This window comes from Urocitellus parryii, chromosome 4 (assembly GCF_045843805.1).
Source record: "Urocitellus parryii isolate mUroPar1 chromosome 4, mUroPar1.hap1, whole genome shotgun sequence".
Taxonomy (NCBI): domain Eukaryota; kingdom Metazoa; phylum Chordata; class Mammalia; order Rodentia; family Sciuridae; genus Urocitellus; species Urocitellus parryii.
In genome coordinates, this window is record NC_135534.1 from 163,627,770 (window position 1) to 163,642,667 (window position 14,898).

Consider the following 14,898-nt stretch of genomic DNA (forward strand, 5'->3'; position numbering starts at 1 on the left):
TGGGGCTTGTTGTAGGGTGGCTGTATTCTGAAACTATCTCAGAGATATGTGGTTTGTGTTTGCTTCTGCCCAGAGACAGGTGTTTGCCCTCAACTTGTTTGTAACTGAGTGTTTCCCAAGAGAAAAATATTAACAAATGACCATAACCTGTTCAAGAGTCTTGATTTAAGAAACAGCCTACCAATCATTCTCTGGGTTTTTCTCCCACCATGCCTATGTTCCCAGTGGTCTCTTCCTTGATTGTCTTAAACTCATGTATTTTGCGAGTGCACAACATAATTTTGTTTCCTTCGCTCTTCAAAGGACAATTTTTTATTTGTTTGTGCCTTAAATTTTCTTAGCATATGTCTTTGCTTGGCAACCTCAAGCAATTTGGGGGGATATCCTTCACTGGAGGCTCCTCAAAATCACTATCTAAGGTTGGTAGAAGAGATGTACAGAAGCAGGCAGACTAGTAGTAGCTACATAAGCAATAGGTAGAGTGCCGATCCCTTACATCATGTTAATGTAATTTAATCCTCACATGGCCGTATGAGGTAAAAGGTTTTATTTCCAATTTAAATACGAGAAAGCTTATATAACTGAAATGCAAAGAGATTAAAGTAACTTTGCAGTGTATCTACAGACAGTAAATGGCAAAATCAGCTAATCAGTGGATCCCATGCTACTACGGGAAGGTAAAATGAGTCTCCTTGTCTTGCTAGAAAGTTTTACTGGTTGAAGAAAGAATAAGCAGCAGATCTTTAGCAGCAGTTCTTTTTTTTTTTTTTTTTAATCTTTATTTCTTAGTTATAGGTGGACATAATACCTTTATTTTATTTTTATTTGGTGCTGAGGATCGAACCCAGTGCCTCATGCATGCTAGGCAAGCGCTTGACCTCTGAGCCACAACCCCAGCCCAGCAGCAGTTCTTTATTATTGTAGCAACCATAACTGGGTTAATCATATCTCAAACCACTGAAGCATCTGCATCCACTTCCTATTGCTGTCATAACAAATTACATAAGTGGCTTTGACAACACAAAGTTATTGTCTTACAAGTCTACAGGTTTGCAATCAAATGGGGGTCTCACTGGGCTTAAAGGGGGAAAAAAAAAGTGGCAGAGCCATATTTCTCTCTCTGCAGGTTTGGGGGAGAATCCATTTCCTGCACTGCTTGGTTCATGGTCCCTATACATCTTTAAAGCCAGCCATGGTAGATGGAGTTCTTCTCTCATCTCTATCACTCTGAGGTTGGCTCTTCTACCTCCTTCTAATGTCATCTTGTGATGGCATTATTCCTGCTTGGTTAATCCAGAATAATCTTTATATCTAAGATCAGCTGCTTACCAAACTTAATTCCATCTACTACTTCTTTTATAAAGGCACTGATATAATGGATCATGAGCACTTTACCCCCATGACCTAATCATATCCTTCTAATATCATCTTAGGAGTTTGGGTTTCAGTATAGAAATTCTGGGGGCATACTTTCAGACCATATACCTTGTGAAGAGAATTTGGAAGTTAGGCATGGTGGCACATGCCTGTAGTCCCAGCTACTCAGGAGGCTGATGTAGAGGATTGTGAGTTTGAGGCCAGTGTGGGCAACATGGTGATTTTATTTGAGGAGGCTAATTAGTTTGCCTGAGACATACATATTCGGTGATTAATTTAAACTTCTGGGGTAAAATTACATTTTCTGTTTTTATACATCACTCAGAAAATGACTCAAGGTTGAACCAGAATGGTATTTTAACTGGAAATCAGAACTGAACGTGCCAACTTAGGTAACAGCCCCTACTTAGAGGATGTGCCTGGCTTCTGGCTTAGTTGCGAAAGTTCTGATTTCTCCGATCTTGGAGGGAAAACTCTCAGAATGGGGACAATTTCTCCTAACACATTTCATTCTAGAATTTCTCTTGGGTGTGTCGTCTACTTTCCTCAGCTCTGGTTGTAAATTATTTTTGTCTTATCTCAAGCCCACACCTCACTTCTGATCTGCTATGGGTTATTTGGACCTTTTGGTTAAATTTTACCCTCCTGAGGCCTTTACAAAGTGGACAAGGCATCATATTTCATGGCTGGAAAATGGAGAATCAAAAAAAAAGATGTTATTTGCAGCAAGATGTATAGCCAATAATTCTGCAGGGATCTTTGCTGAAAGGGGAAAATATATAATATTCCACTTAAAAGAAGGAATTAAACTGTAAACAGGTATCATGTATATGTAATACGATGTAAAGCATAATGTAACACATGTTTTACCTTAAAGTAAAGCAGTTCAGTACAAAGAGAGAAACAACAAGGCAAAGGGCCAAAGAGAGGAGGGGTAGACAGAGGTGATGGGGCATTAGTGCTTGAATGTCTTTTGGAGTATAGCCACTGGAGGATTTGAAACCCTGCTTTCATAATCACAGTTGCAAGTGGGGCTGTTGTTAATACTAGACTAATTGAAGGCTCAGACCAGATGGAGCTTGAGCACCATTTGTTGGGCAGTCTTTCCAACAGAGAGGAGCTTCTATTGATATAGCTAGAACAGCCACTGAACCTTTTCTTCCCCCCTTCTGACATTACTTAGGGTTAACTAGGCCTCTCCCCTAAGGTTGGGAGGATCAAGGGCAACATTTGGATTGTTCCAGGGCACTGAGGCCTCATCTCCAAGTGAGGTGGCTTCGTTGCCAGCTAGTGTGGTGAAGTAGGAGTAACAGGTTAATTTTGGTCTACTGACATGTGGCTGTGTAAATAGAACTTATAAAAGGATTTCTCAGTACTGTCGCCTACTCCTGCCTCTGGAAGAAGACATCAAATTATATACCTTCCCCTGTGGACTCTCCCTTTTTTCATCTCTCCCTGTCCCTCCCCTCTGCGGGAAAGATAGGGATTATCTTTCCTGTTTCAAGTTTAGAAAAAAAATTAATAGACATAAATAAAAAGTAGTTTGTTCTGAATCAGGCATGGTGGCTCATGCTCGTAATCCTAGCTACTCATGCCAAGGGTTAGGATGAGGCAAGAGGATCTGAAGTTTGAGACCAGCCTGAGAAATTTAGTGAATTCCTCTCTCAAAGGGCTGGGGATATAGCTCAAAGGCACAGTACCTGTCTAGCACTACAAGTCCTTGGGTTCAATTCCCAACATGGAAAAATAAATAAATAAAAGTAGTTTGTTCTAAAAACTTCTGCAAGAAATTTCTGCAGAAATTCCCTTGAGGGAATTTTAACCCCTTTTGTAGATTCAAAAATGTTGTACCAAAAATTTGAACCAAGAGAACTGGTTAGAGTTGGTAATAGGAACAAACTAAATGAGGTGGCAAAGAGACAGATTCCCATATGTAGGGCAAGATAGACAGCTGCTTTATTCAATGGGTCACTGATCTGGGAATTGCCCTTAATTTGGAGGTATGACAATCAAAATGTAAGGTAAGGACCTTGTTTGTACCCTGAAACTAAGGATGCAATAGTTAAACAACAACAACAAAAAAAATTTTTTTAAGTCCATCAGGGAGATCTGGACATGGTCTAAGTAAAAGCCTAGAATTTATAACCATGAAAAACCTAACAAATGAAGCAAGTTTGACAAAATGTGCAATCTGGTGAATCTAGGTGATGGGTTTACAGGGCTCACTCTGTGATCTGTAATCCGTGATGATGAAACATTTTCATTTTGACTTCTTATGTGTTTACCTGGCCTCCTGGCCTATGGTAAGTGGTCACATTTTCATTCCTGTTGAGCTATCTAGAACCAGAGGAGCCAGATGCCCTCCTAAAGCTGCCTTATGAGCAACTGCAATCATCATCTGGGGCTGTTGATTCGGGATTGAAAGACTAGGATGTTGTCCTAGATGATGTTGGTTTAGAGGTGGCTTTTTTTTTAACCTTTCACTTTATTTTTCTATAGGACCACCATGAGGCCCCAGACCTTCTATGATGGATGTCATTCCTGTACCAGAGGAGTATGCCATATTCCATTGGCTGAGCCGTTCTGCCCCAAAACAAGAGAGGTTTGTAGACTTCCAGGAAGGTGTACCAGAGCAGTTCATAAGGGCCTGGGGTGATTTCTGCAGTTATATCAGTTAACTGAGCAGGTAGTGTCCCTTCTTCTTTCAAGCTTACTTTTTATTGAAGGTCTTGCCTCTGAGGCTAGCCTCCCAAGTCACTGGCATTGTAGGCATGCACCACCATGCCTGGCTGGAACCTACCTTTTTAATAAGCTCCTATTTTGTGGGCTGGGGTTGTAGCTCAGTGGTAGAACACTTGCCTGTCGTGTGCAATGTGCAAGGCCCAGGGTTCAATCCCCAGGTACTGCCAAAAGAAAAAAAATCTATTTCGCTGTCAGAATACTTTTTAGATAATTTAATATAGGACAGCATGACAGTTCAGAGTATATAGCCTGAGCTGAGTACAGTATCACACACCACTAATCCCAGCAGCTCAGGAGGCTGAGGCAGGAGGATTGTGAGATCAAAGCCAGCCTCAGCAGTTTAGTGGTTAAGTGCTGCTGGGTTCAATCCCCAGAACCAAAAAATAATAATAAAAAGACCGATGTGATTCTGCAATCTGTATATAGGGTAAAAATGGGAGTTCATAACCCACTTGAATCAAATGTATGAAATATGATATGTCAAGAGCTTTGAAATGTTTTGAACAACCAATAAAAAAAAGAAAAAAAAGATTTTTGAATCATTAAAAAAAAAGAAGAAGAAAATATAGCCTGAAGCCAGATTACTTAGCATCAAGGCTGTGCTCTTTAGCTTGATAGCTGTGTATTATCGGGCAAATTATTTAACATCTCTGGGCTTCAGAAATGTAAAAAGAAGACAATGATAACATATTTCCCAGGACCATGAGGGGCAAAAGAGCTAATACAAAGTGTTTTGAACCGTGTCTGTCAGTTATAGGACATCTAATGATTAATAACTGCTTTTATGAATTAAATTATTATGGATAATCTAAAAATGTTCCGATTGGCATCTTCTGCTTTTGAGCTGAGTTTGTCCATTATTGTCCAGCCTCTGCTCTAAGATTAGAGTAGAATCTCAGAAATATGGTGGCAGTCACACAGGGACCATTTATGGCGTCAAGTGAGAATCTCAGCCTTAACTTCCAGTGAATTAAAAATGTCTCTTATAGAAAGATCCTGTGTTGTGACACTTTTCTTATAATCCTCAGTTTGAAAGTCAGGTGCAACCCAAAAGCTCAGAAGTATTGTCATTTGTGTTAAAATCTCTGTATGTATAAAGAGATGAGTATTTTTAGAAAATTTACCAGAAACTTGTAACCGGGGTTTCCTTGGAGGGCAGGTGACCTGGTTCCTAAGTCAGGGTGAAAGAAATTCTCTCCCAACCTAACAGCCTTTTATGTATTTATTGTGGTTTGGACCATGTACACGTGTTACCTGTTCTGAAAATGATATCACTTGTAGTCATTTCAGAAGACACAAATGTTCTAAAAATCTTTATCTGAATGTTCTAATACATTTTTTTCTGGTGATCTAATATTGCTAGTCCCTTTACGAGGATGTGATGGTTTCAGGAGCTCCATTTTGATTACTCAAGATAAGAAAATGAAATCATCTTAGCCTCAGAACTGAGTTTGGCCCTGTAGTTTATTTTCCCCACTTCCTTAGGGTGTTGTTACTTGTTCTCCTGGGAGTACAAAGTATTGGTTCAGCAATGAGGCCCCCAGGGTCTGTCATTGTGACCAACCTGCATCCAGAAGTCTCCTTTTCCTCCTCACAGTCATGGTACCAAACTCCATTGAGGAGGACTTAGGTGTCACTGGCCAGTGGGACACAGTAGCTGTGATCTTAACACATGTCTAGAAACTGAAGTTTAGCCAAGACATTATTCTTCAGACACTTAATGAAGGCAAGACTGGGTTGGGGGGAGGGGAAGTAGGGACTTGGGCCCTTGGATTTATAACTTGTACTATGTGGAAGAAAGGGTAGATTAAACATAATTTATTTTCAGCATTCATAAAATAAGCACAGTACAGCATCAAGTGTTCATTGCTGACTGCTTATTATGGTTCCAAATTGGGAGTTGCCAAAGCTCCTATTAAAATTTTCTTTCCCTTTTCCATGGCATAATGAGTTATATGTAAGGAAATAGATTAATTTGCTTATAGAGTTCAGACTTGTGCAGGTAAAATTTAGCCTAGATTAGAGCCTTCTTTTGACTTTTGAATCCCTCCACTTTATATATCCACTATCCCAGGAATCTGCCATTCATTTGGCAAACTTGTAGAAGTTGCTGATATTAGTGATCATTGAAAGACCAGTTTAGCCTTTATGTAGTGTTTACAGTGTTCTGGGACAATTCTGTGCAACCATATACCTTAGCTTATTTAATCCAAGATATCTCTGAGTTATACAATAAATATTGTTATTCCCGTTTTACAGATGAGAATACTAAGGCATGAGGTTAAGTGACTTTTCAACAGTGCTTTAATGGGTTAACAGCTAAGTTGAAGAAGACTAATTTTTTTTATATTAAAAGGGAATGTTGACACACAGACTAAGGAAAAAATGAAATTAATACCCTGAAAATAGACATTATTAATTAAAACACTGGACAAAAAGATCAAAATTTTTAATGTTTCTAAAACCCATATATGATCTTCTCTCTAAAGGAATGCCAAGATAAATTTATTTCTGGAAGGAAAAAATCATCACAGCTCCATTCTGTTCACCATATGTCCTTAGAGCAGCAACAGGCAACAGAGAAATGACTTTCTAACTCAAAACAAAGATTGTACTAAAGCCTGCACCTTCTGGGGTGGGGTGGGTGGGGGTAAGGGGGGGGCATGAGCAGTTACTCCTCAGGAGTTTGGGAAATAGAATTCAGCACAACTCTTTCAAGAGGTGTGACTCAAGTCCAAATTCACAACCCAGCTTAGAAAGCAGGTAAGCAAATTCCTGGTACATAAAGAAATCTCCTTGTCTGTTCCTATAGAGTTGATCTATGTATGCAAAGGGACTGTATGAATGAGTAAGGGTCTAGTGTAGGAGACCCCATTCTGTGGTCTATTTTAAATAAAACTTGCTAAACATCAGGGAATAAATAAAATTATAAACCATACATATGTTCATATGTTTTCAGTTTGTGTTTTTTTTTTTTTCCCCCTAGGTCCTCATAGAGACTGCTAAGAAGCTAGGACTCCGATGCCACTCAAAGGGGACTATAGTCACAATCGAGGGACCTCGGTTTAGTTCCCGGGCAGAAAGCTTCATGTTCCGCACCTGGGGGGCAGATGTTATCAATATGACCACAGTTCCAGAGGTGGTTCTTGCCAAGGAGGCTGGAATTTGCTATGCAGGCATCGCCATGGCAACAGATTATGATTGCTGGAAGGAGCATGAGGAAGCAGTAGGTGGAATTCTCTTCTGAGCATGAGCAACATGGGTTTCTGGGTACCAAGAGCTTTTGAGAAAGCATCTTAATTATTTTGTGTGTGTGTTAGTTTCAGAGAGTGAGATGCTTTTGTCCAGGAATCAAGAGTGAACAGTGCATTCATTGTAGGCTTGTAGATCTGCTGAGAATCACAATAAGACTTGGGCCTTACTTGAAGGACAAAGATGTGTTGTGATTGTAATTTTCTTGTACGAAAGTCAGGGGTTAATGTTGAAACGATACAGGAGTCCCTCTCCAGTTGACCAAACCATTTATTTGAAGTCTGACAACCATCCTGGTTTAAGTATGATGTATGTGTGGGTGCGGGGGAGGCATGATGGAGAGGAGGGAGATGGCAGCAAGATATGGCAGGACCACAGACAATGTGAGCATTCTGGATGCAAGACCACAGAGGGCTTGAGGCAAGGAAGATAGCAGGTCCTACTAGAATTTGAAGCTTCCAAAACAAACATTTTTATTGTGGGAAACTATAAAGATCTATGGAACCTACCTCTCAACTTCTACAGGTTGGCCAACCCTGGCCAATCTTGTGTCATGCATTTCCCTTTCTGTTTCTCCAACTCCTACCCTCTTTTTGAAGTAAATAGTTTTTTAGTATGGCATTTTTTTAATTTTTAAAAAAATTAGCCACTGTTATTAGTTTCTTGATATAATCAAATATTTAGACTGCTTGTATTTTCCTTCTGGTCTCATGATCTTTAACAGTTTAGTCAAATTGGCATCCCTGCAGCTCAGACATTGTGTGTTAATGGTATGCCTCTTAAGGATCTTTTAGTAGTCTCTGCCCTCTGTTCTCATTCCTGTGAGAGCATTTGTCTTGTCATTTATCTCAGTTTAAAATAGAGAAAGGACCAGGCACAGTAGTACATGCATATAATCCCAGCAATTCAGGAGATTGAGGCTGGAGGATCGCAAGTTCAAGGCCAGCCTCAGCAATTTAGTAATGCCCTATTCCAAAATGAAAAATAAAAAGGGCTAGGAATGTGGCTCAATGGTAAAGGGCCCCTAGAATCCATCTTCAATACCAAATATAAAATAAAATAGAGAAAGGGACAAAACTAGGATTACCAAACTTGAAGGAATGGAGATGATACCTCCAAAGAGGCCCTTACCACATCTCAAGAGAGTTGCTTATTTTACCATCCAGTTTCACATTAAAAAAAGGTTAGCTACTCTTGCCATGCCTGTCCATGTGTACTGTGCTTGGGTGCATAGATAGGTGAACACAGGTTCTTGATTTTTACTTGAATGTCTTATCCTGGCTCCTCAGTGTAATGCAATATTGCTGATTACTGGAATATCTTTTACACATATATGCAAATCCTGACTTCAGGTCACACCATAATATCTGGTTGGGAGCTTTATAACCTAAGGGAGACCTGGTTTCTGAATGTTGAGAACATGCGTTCAATTAATAGGAAACTCCAGCCCTTGCAGCTGGCTTCCTGAAAAGAGTTTTGCTTCCTGCTTATGGCTTTCTGCTCAGCATGTCTCCTTTGCACAAGTAGCAGTGATTTCCTTTAGCAGCCCAGAAGAGAGTTGGAAAGCAGTCAATTGGAGCCAATTCATTCAAAAGCAGAGAACCTGAGATCTCTGTGATAGGCATAAAGACAAATAATGTTAAGTGCCACAAAGAAGACACACAAAGGTGGCAACAACTCAGCCCACCAAGTGTGTCATGTGCTTTAAGCCAGACATGCACCCTGGCATGGCAGGAAGGTTTTGGAGTTGCCTCAACCCGACTTCAATTCTAGTTGTTCCGTTTACCTGTGGCACTAGACAAGTTATTGAAGCTGTTAACTTCTCTGCAGAATGAAGCCAGGGAATGGGAGTGAATGGTTAGAGTTGTTTAGAAGTTTTAGCTTGACCTTTAATAGAGGGTTGAATTTTTCCAGGGAGAGGGTCAGTAAGAAAGGAACCTAACAGAAACAAAAAGAGAGGTCACAGTCTATCTATATAGATACATCATTTACAGGGAAAATATATGGGGATGCTTAAAAACAAGGTAAATCTCTTGGATGCTTCATATATTTGCATTTAATGACTCAGCTGAAACCATGCCTTTACATGTTCTTGGCAAATACCCAGTTGCCCGCAGCTTTGTGTTGCACAGTACTGGAAATTTCCCTCTGCTGTGGTGCCCATGCTTGTTTTGTTTTGTGTGTGTGTGTGTTTTTTTTTTTTTTTTTCTCCTAAACAATCCTCAGTGCTCGTGGGAGCAATCTGGACATGAGATAGAAGGGTATAATCATCATGTCCCTAAATCTAATTTTAGTCATAATACAAAAGTAGACAATAGGATGGACATCCATGAGCCCCAACAGCCAGTTTGAACCATTGTCCTCTCAACTTATGTCCAGTCACATTTCATCTGTATTTCCCTTCATAATTTTAATCCAGAAACATTTCAGGAATTATCTGACATAATCATACTGTCATTATTATACTCCAACAGTAATTCCTCAGTATACTGCAACAAAACTCAAGTGTCTAGTTAAATGTCATAATAAAGGATTTCTTTTTTTTTTTTTTTTTTTTGTATAATAAGTTTTCTTAAGGAAACCAAGACTCTTGTCCTGTTGAGTTTCTCACAGTCTGAATTTCTGAAAGCTTCCTCTTAGAGTAACAGGTTTCTCTGTCCTCTGTATTTTCTGAAAATTGACAGCTAGATCTAGAATTTGATCAGATTCAGGTGTCTTTAGTAAGTTTTTTGTTTGTTTCTTGAAGCCCATGATGAGTAGGGAGGTTTTGGGTTGTTTGGATAGTTTGTGATGTTAGTAGCCAAACCATTAATTCATTACAAGTCATACAGTGGTGATACTTTGATTCTACAATTTTTTTTTCTTTAGTAGTTTAAACAACTTTCTAAAAAGGCAATACTTATTTTAAATTTGATTATCCAATGTAGCCCCAATTTTAAGAATGGAATTCCTTTTACTATGGACATGGAGAAAGCAGAACCTTGTTTTCACACCATACTGATCCTTTATACATCTGAGATATTTTCTCAGATACCATATTGAAAATTGTTAATGCTTCCCCCTCCCCCTTTTTTTTCTCCAAGACCTCTGCTCTAAGACTAAAACCATCTTGATAAATGCAGTGTTTAGGTGTAAAGGATTGAATTTGGAGTAAAACAGATTTTACCAGTCAGGCTTGTTAGTCTCTAAGCTGCTATAACAGAAAACTGGGTAGCTTCTGAGCAAAAGTTTTTCTTTCACAGTTCTAGAGGTTAGGAAGTCCAAGGTCAAGGAACTGGCCAGTTGGGTGTCTGGTGAGCACCTGCCTCCTCATAACCATCTCAATTCTCACTTAACCTCACAAGGGGTGAGGGTACTCTCTGTGATCTCTAGTCTCATTCATGAGGGCTTTATTTTCATACTTAATATCCTTTAGAGGCCCACCTCCTAGCACTCTCACATTGGGGATTAGATTTCAACAGATGAATTTGGAAGGGACACACACATACACACCATAGTAAAGATCAAACTCAAGAAAAATACTCTGTGAACAGAAATGGACTTGTAAATTTAGTTAACATCCCATGCTGTTGTTTCTCTAGGTTTCAGTAGACCGGGTTTTAAAGACCCTGAAAGAAAATGCCAACAAAGCTAAAAGTTTACTCCTTACTGCCATACCTCAGATAGGATCCATGGAATGGTCAGAAACCCTCCATAACCTGAAGGTAGGTGTCCTGAGCCATCTTTGCAAGCATACACTTCCAGAGACTTTAGACATCATCTTCTCACTTCCATTTCTGCCTGGGTCTATTTCCCTACATATTTTATGCAATCGTGAATATTTTTTCAGTAAGTTTTCATGCCATTTACTACCAAACCAATCACTTATGAAACTGAACAGTTGTATTTTCTGACTAATAATGCAAGGCCAAGACCATTGGAAACTGAGGTGGGGAGAGTTTATTATCTTGTGTCCCATATTATTCACATTGTCTTGCAGTACATCACTAAGTCTTTTTTGTTGTTGTTGTTTTCAAAGCTATTTTCTCTTTGGTAGATTCATAGAAAATGTTGGCAAGCATTCAAAACCAAAACTGACATAGCAATACCAAGCGTCAGGGAAGATGTGACGCAGCATGGGATCAGACTAACAGTCATTAATGATAAACATGAAAATGGTTTCAGATTGGTAGCTTTCCAACTTTGGTATTAGTTCCCAGAATATAATTTATACTCACTGCTAAACTGAGAAGTACATGATGCCTTGAATTGTTCCAGTTAAAGAGGGCTGTATCTTAAAGTTTCTTAGAGACACTTATATTCTTTGGTCTTATAACACGTTGAGAGGGGCTATAAAGGTTTATAGAAGCCCTGCCTACCTCGATTACCACTTAGGAGTTCAGAAATGAGAGCTACAGTTTTACTGTGATGAGGGTACTATGTGGTGTTTGTTGACTTATATTGTATAAATACTCCAGGACAGGCTGTGAAGCTGCCAACGTGGAGCCACTGAGAAGTTGGGAAATGGCTCCTGCAAGCTGGTACAACCACGTTCTAACACACCACTGTCACTAAGGTGTCTCAGCTTGTAGGACTGGCCCAGCCATGAGTGTTAAAATTAATTATCCTACCTACTAGGACTCATATCTGTTGACTTCAATACTGTGTACCTAGGAGATTTTTTTTTTTTTTTTTTTTTTTTTTTTTGAGACCGTGTCTAGCCACGTTGCTGGGCTGACCTTGAGCTTGGAATCCTTCTGCTGTAACTGGGATTACAGGCATACACCACTACACCTGGCTTTGAAATGTTATTCAAGAATAAATGATAGTCCCTTTCCTCCATGAAGTGTTTTATCATAATTGAGATACAACCTTTATTATTATTCTAATTATGGAGAATAGAAAAACAAAAAATATTCTATGAAATAGCAAATTTGGTTTAAACTGAAACCAAGTGGCTTGATTTTGATTTTTTATTTCATTTTAAAATGTTACATTCAACTAAGTATAATGCAGGGCAGCAAATCCTCAGCTTGTATGATAATCACGTGTTGGTTTGCTGGAAATATCACTCAGATTTTTGTTGCTGAAGGGACTTGTTACCTTCAAGCTATGATAGAGATACGATTTTGTCGGGGAGAGGGAAGTCTCCCAACTAACCCCAACTTCATAGACTCTTAAATTTGAAAGTTATTTCTTAGGTAAAAAATGCTTCAGTGGTAGAAGCCTTTTTGTTTTAATTAAGCTTCTGACTTTGTTACATTTATTCACTTTTAAAGAAGGTGAGTGTGTCATCAGATTTTCAGAGAGTTAAAAGAGAAAAAAGAAGAATTGCTAACAAAATTGAGTTATTGTGGCCTTCATTCTGGGACACTAAGGACCACCATACAAACAATTCCTTGACTAAGTAGTATTTTCAGTCTTCTGAGCACTGAAATGTATATCATTCATTCACTCACTCACTTAATTCATTTCAGCAATATTGATGTGCCTGTATGTCAAGCTCTGGTTTAGAAAGGTACACAAAGACTTCTTGTGATGATTCTATTCTGTTGAAAATATAGACACATTAAAATTTCACTGATTTTTTTTTTTTCTTTTAAAAATGAGATAGGAATAAGGGCTAGAAGATACATAAACAACAATCCAGGCTAAAGTTGGAACATAAAATGTATCCTAGTACATGGATGGATATGAGTGACTATCAGAATATTCTTAACATCATTTAGGGGAAAAAGAAGTGACAAAACATACCTGTAATCCCAGACACTCAGGAAGTTAAAATGGGAGAATTGCAAGTACAAGGCCAACTTAGTAATTTAATGAGACAGGCCCTGTCTCAAAATGGAAAGGGCTGGGGATCTCGCTCAGTAGTAGAATGCTTGCCTAGCATGCTCAGTGCCATGGATTCGGTCCCTAATACCATACACACACATACACACACACACTGTTCTGAATAATCTACAAAAGCAAAATCTGGAGGATTTATTGCTGTTGTTGAAGTCCAGTTTTAGCAAGTACTTCAGGTAATTAGCATACTCACCTATGCCTATAATGCTCATCACTTTCTACTTTCTTCCTTTCAGAATATGGCCCAGTTTTCTGTTTTATTACCAAGACACTAAAATCGTTTTTTATTACTGCTCAGAAGAAAAGAAGACTTTCCAGTTATTTTGGATATTTTGCTTACCTTGAGGGGAAAACAAAACAAAAACTTGGGAAAGACATGCAGCTTATGTGTCCTTGCCTGCAAAAGAAGAGCAGGTAGAAAGACATCGCAAGTATTGGAGACTCTGCCTTAAAGATTGAGACTGTTTGAGAGCAATGAGGAAAAGCAAATGGACAGGCAATCTTACATTTTGGGAAAACACCAAGAAGAGAGCATTCTCACCTCACTTCCCTTATTAACTTTGCAACAATAAAGATTTGAGGGTAATACTCATTTCCTACATTGACATGGAATATGGGGAAGAAATGGGACTCTGGTTATTTATTATAAATTGGTACAATCATTTTGGAGGGCAGTTCGGCAAAATGCATCAGAAACCTTAGAAATACTTATGCACTTTGTTGGAAAGTCCTAGGAATTTCTCCTTCAAAAATTATTGGAGAATCATACAAAAAAACTGTGTATGAAGAGAGATGTTTAATAGTTACTGTTAAGATAGCAAGTATTCACAACAATCTGGATTTCCAACAACTGAAGGTCATTTATGGTTTCAGTTATCATTAGATTGTAAAGCAGTCAGCTGGCGATCATGTTTTCATGTAATATTTAATGTTCCAAATAAATCATTTTCCTGTTCTAGATTTGTTTTAAAAATGCAATGTAAGTGTAAAAAGACTAGAAGGAAACATACATAATCTTTTGTTATTGTATTTGGAAGAGGAATACTAAATAATTTTAATTTTTCTTTTGAATCTTTCTGAATCTTCACATTTTTCTACAGTTAGTAAAATAATAAAGTCATAAAAATAAAAGTGGATTTAAACACTTTCTGGTAATGAATCAAAATTTAAGAGGAGTATTGTTTAAGGAAGTTAGTTCTTTTTCTATTAAAAAAGGACAGTTGGTTACTACACAGTCAGCTTGGATTTTCTTTCATCAGCTTCCAGAAAAAAGCCACATGATTAATTCTGACATTGTCTAAATGTTAAAACTATTATAAGGGCTGTGGTTGTGGATCGGGGGTAGAGCACTTGCCTAGCATGTGTGAGGTACTGGGTTCAATCCTCAGCACCACATATAAATAAATAAAATAAAGGTCCATCAACAACTAATAAAAATATTTTTTTAAAAAAAACTTATTTTAAAAAGTAAATACACTTTAGTGTATCTGGTATTTTTAAACTAATATTTTTCTACTCCTTATGAGTTGACATTATTTTTCATGAGTTAGTGATTCTTATTTCTTCATAGAATTAAAAGTGAACCTTTTTACTATATATTTTATATTATTGATCTTATAGGAATATTTAAGTTTTATATTGTTAAGAGATCATTTTTTCCTCAGATTTTTTTTTCCTAACATGTTATATATTACAAGA

At 38.2% G+C, this 14,898-nt stretch overlaps 1 protein-coding gene across 1 annotated transcript in view; it reads left to right on the plus strand.

The window, feature by feature from the left end:
* The window catches only part of Mtap (methylthioadenosine phosphorylase), a 38,204-nt gene extending 23,517 nt beyond the window's left edge, over window positions 1–14,687 (plus strand). Inside the window, exons 5-8 of the mRNA XM_026398504.2 lie at window positions 3,877–3,979; window positions 7,106–7,345; window positions 10,953–11,075; window positions 13,437–14,687. Of these exons, the coding sequence (XP_026254289.2) occupies window positions 3,877–3,979; window positions 7,106–7,345; window positions 10,953–11,075; window positions 13,437–13,475 (505 nt within the window). The 3' untranslated portion in view covers window positions 13,476–14,687. The remainder of the gene's footprint in view (window positions 1–3,876; window positions 3,980–7,105; window positions 7,346–10,952; window positions 11,076–13,436) is intronic.
* Window positions 14,688–14,898: the final 211 nt, after the last annotated feature.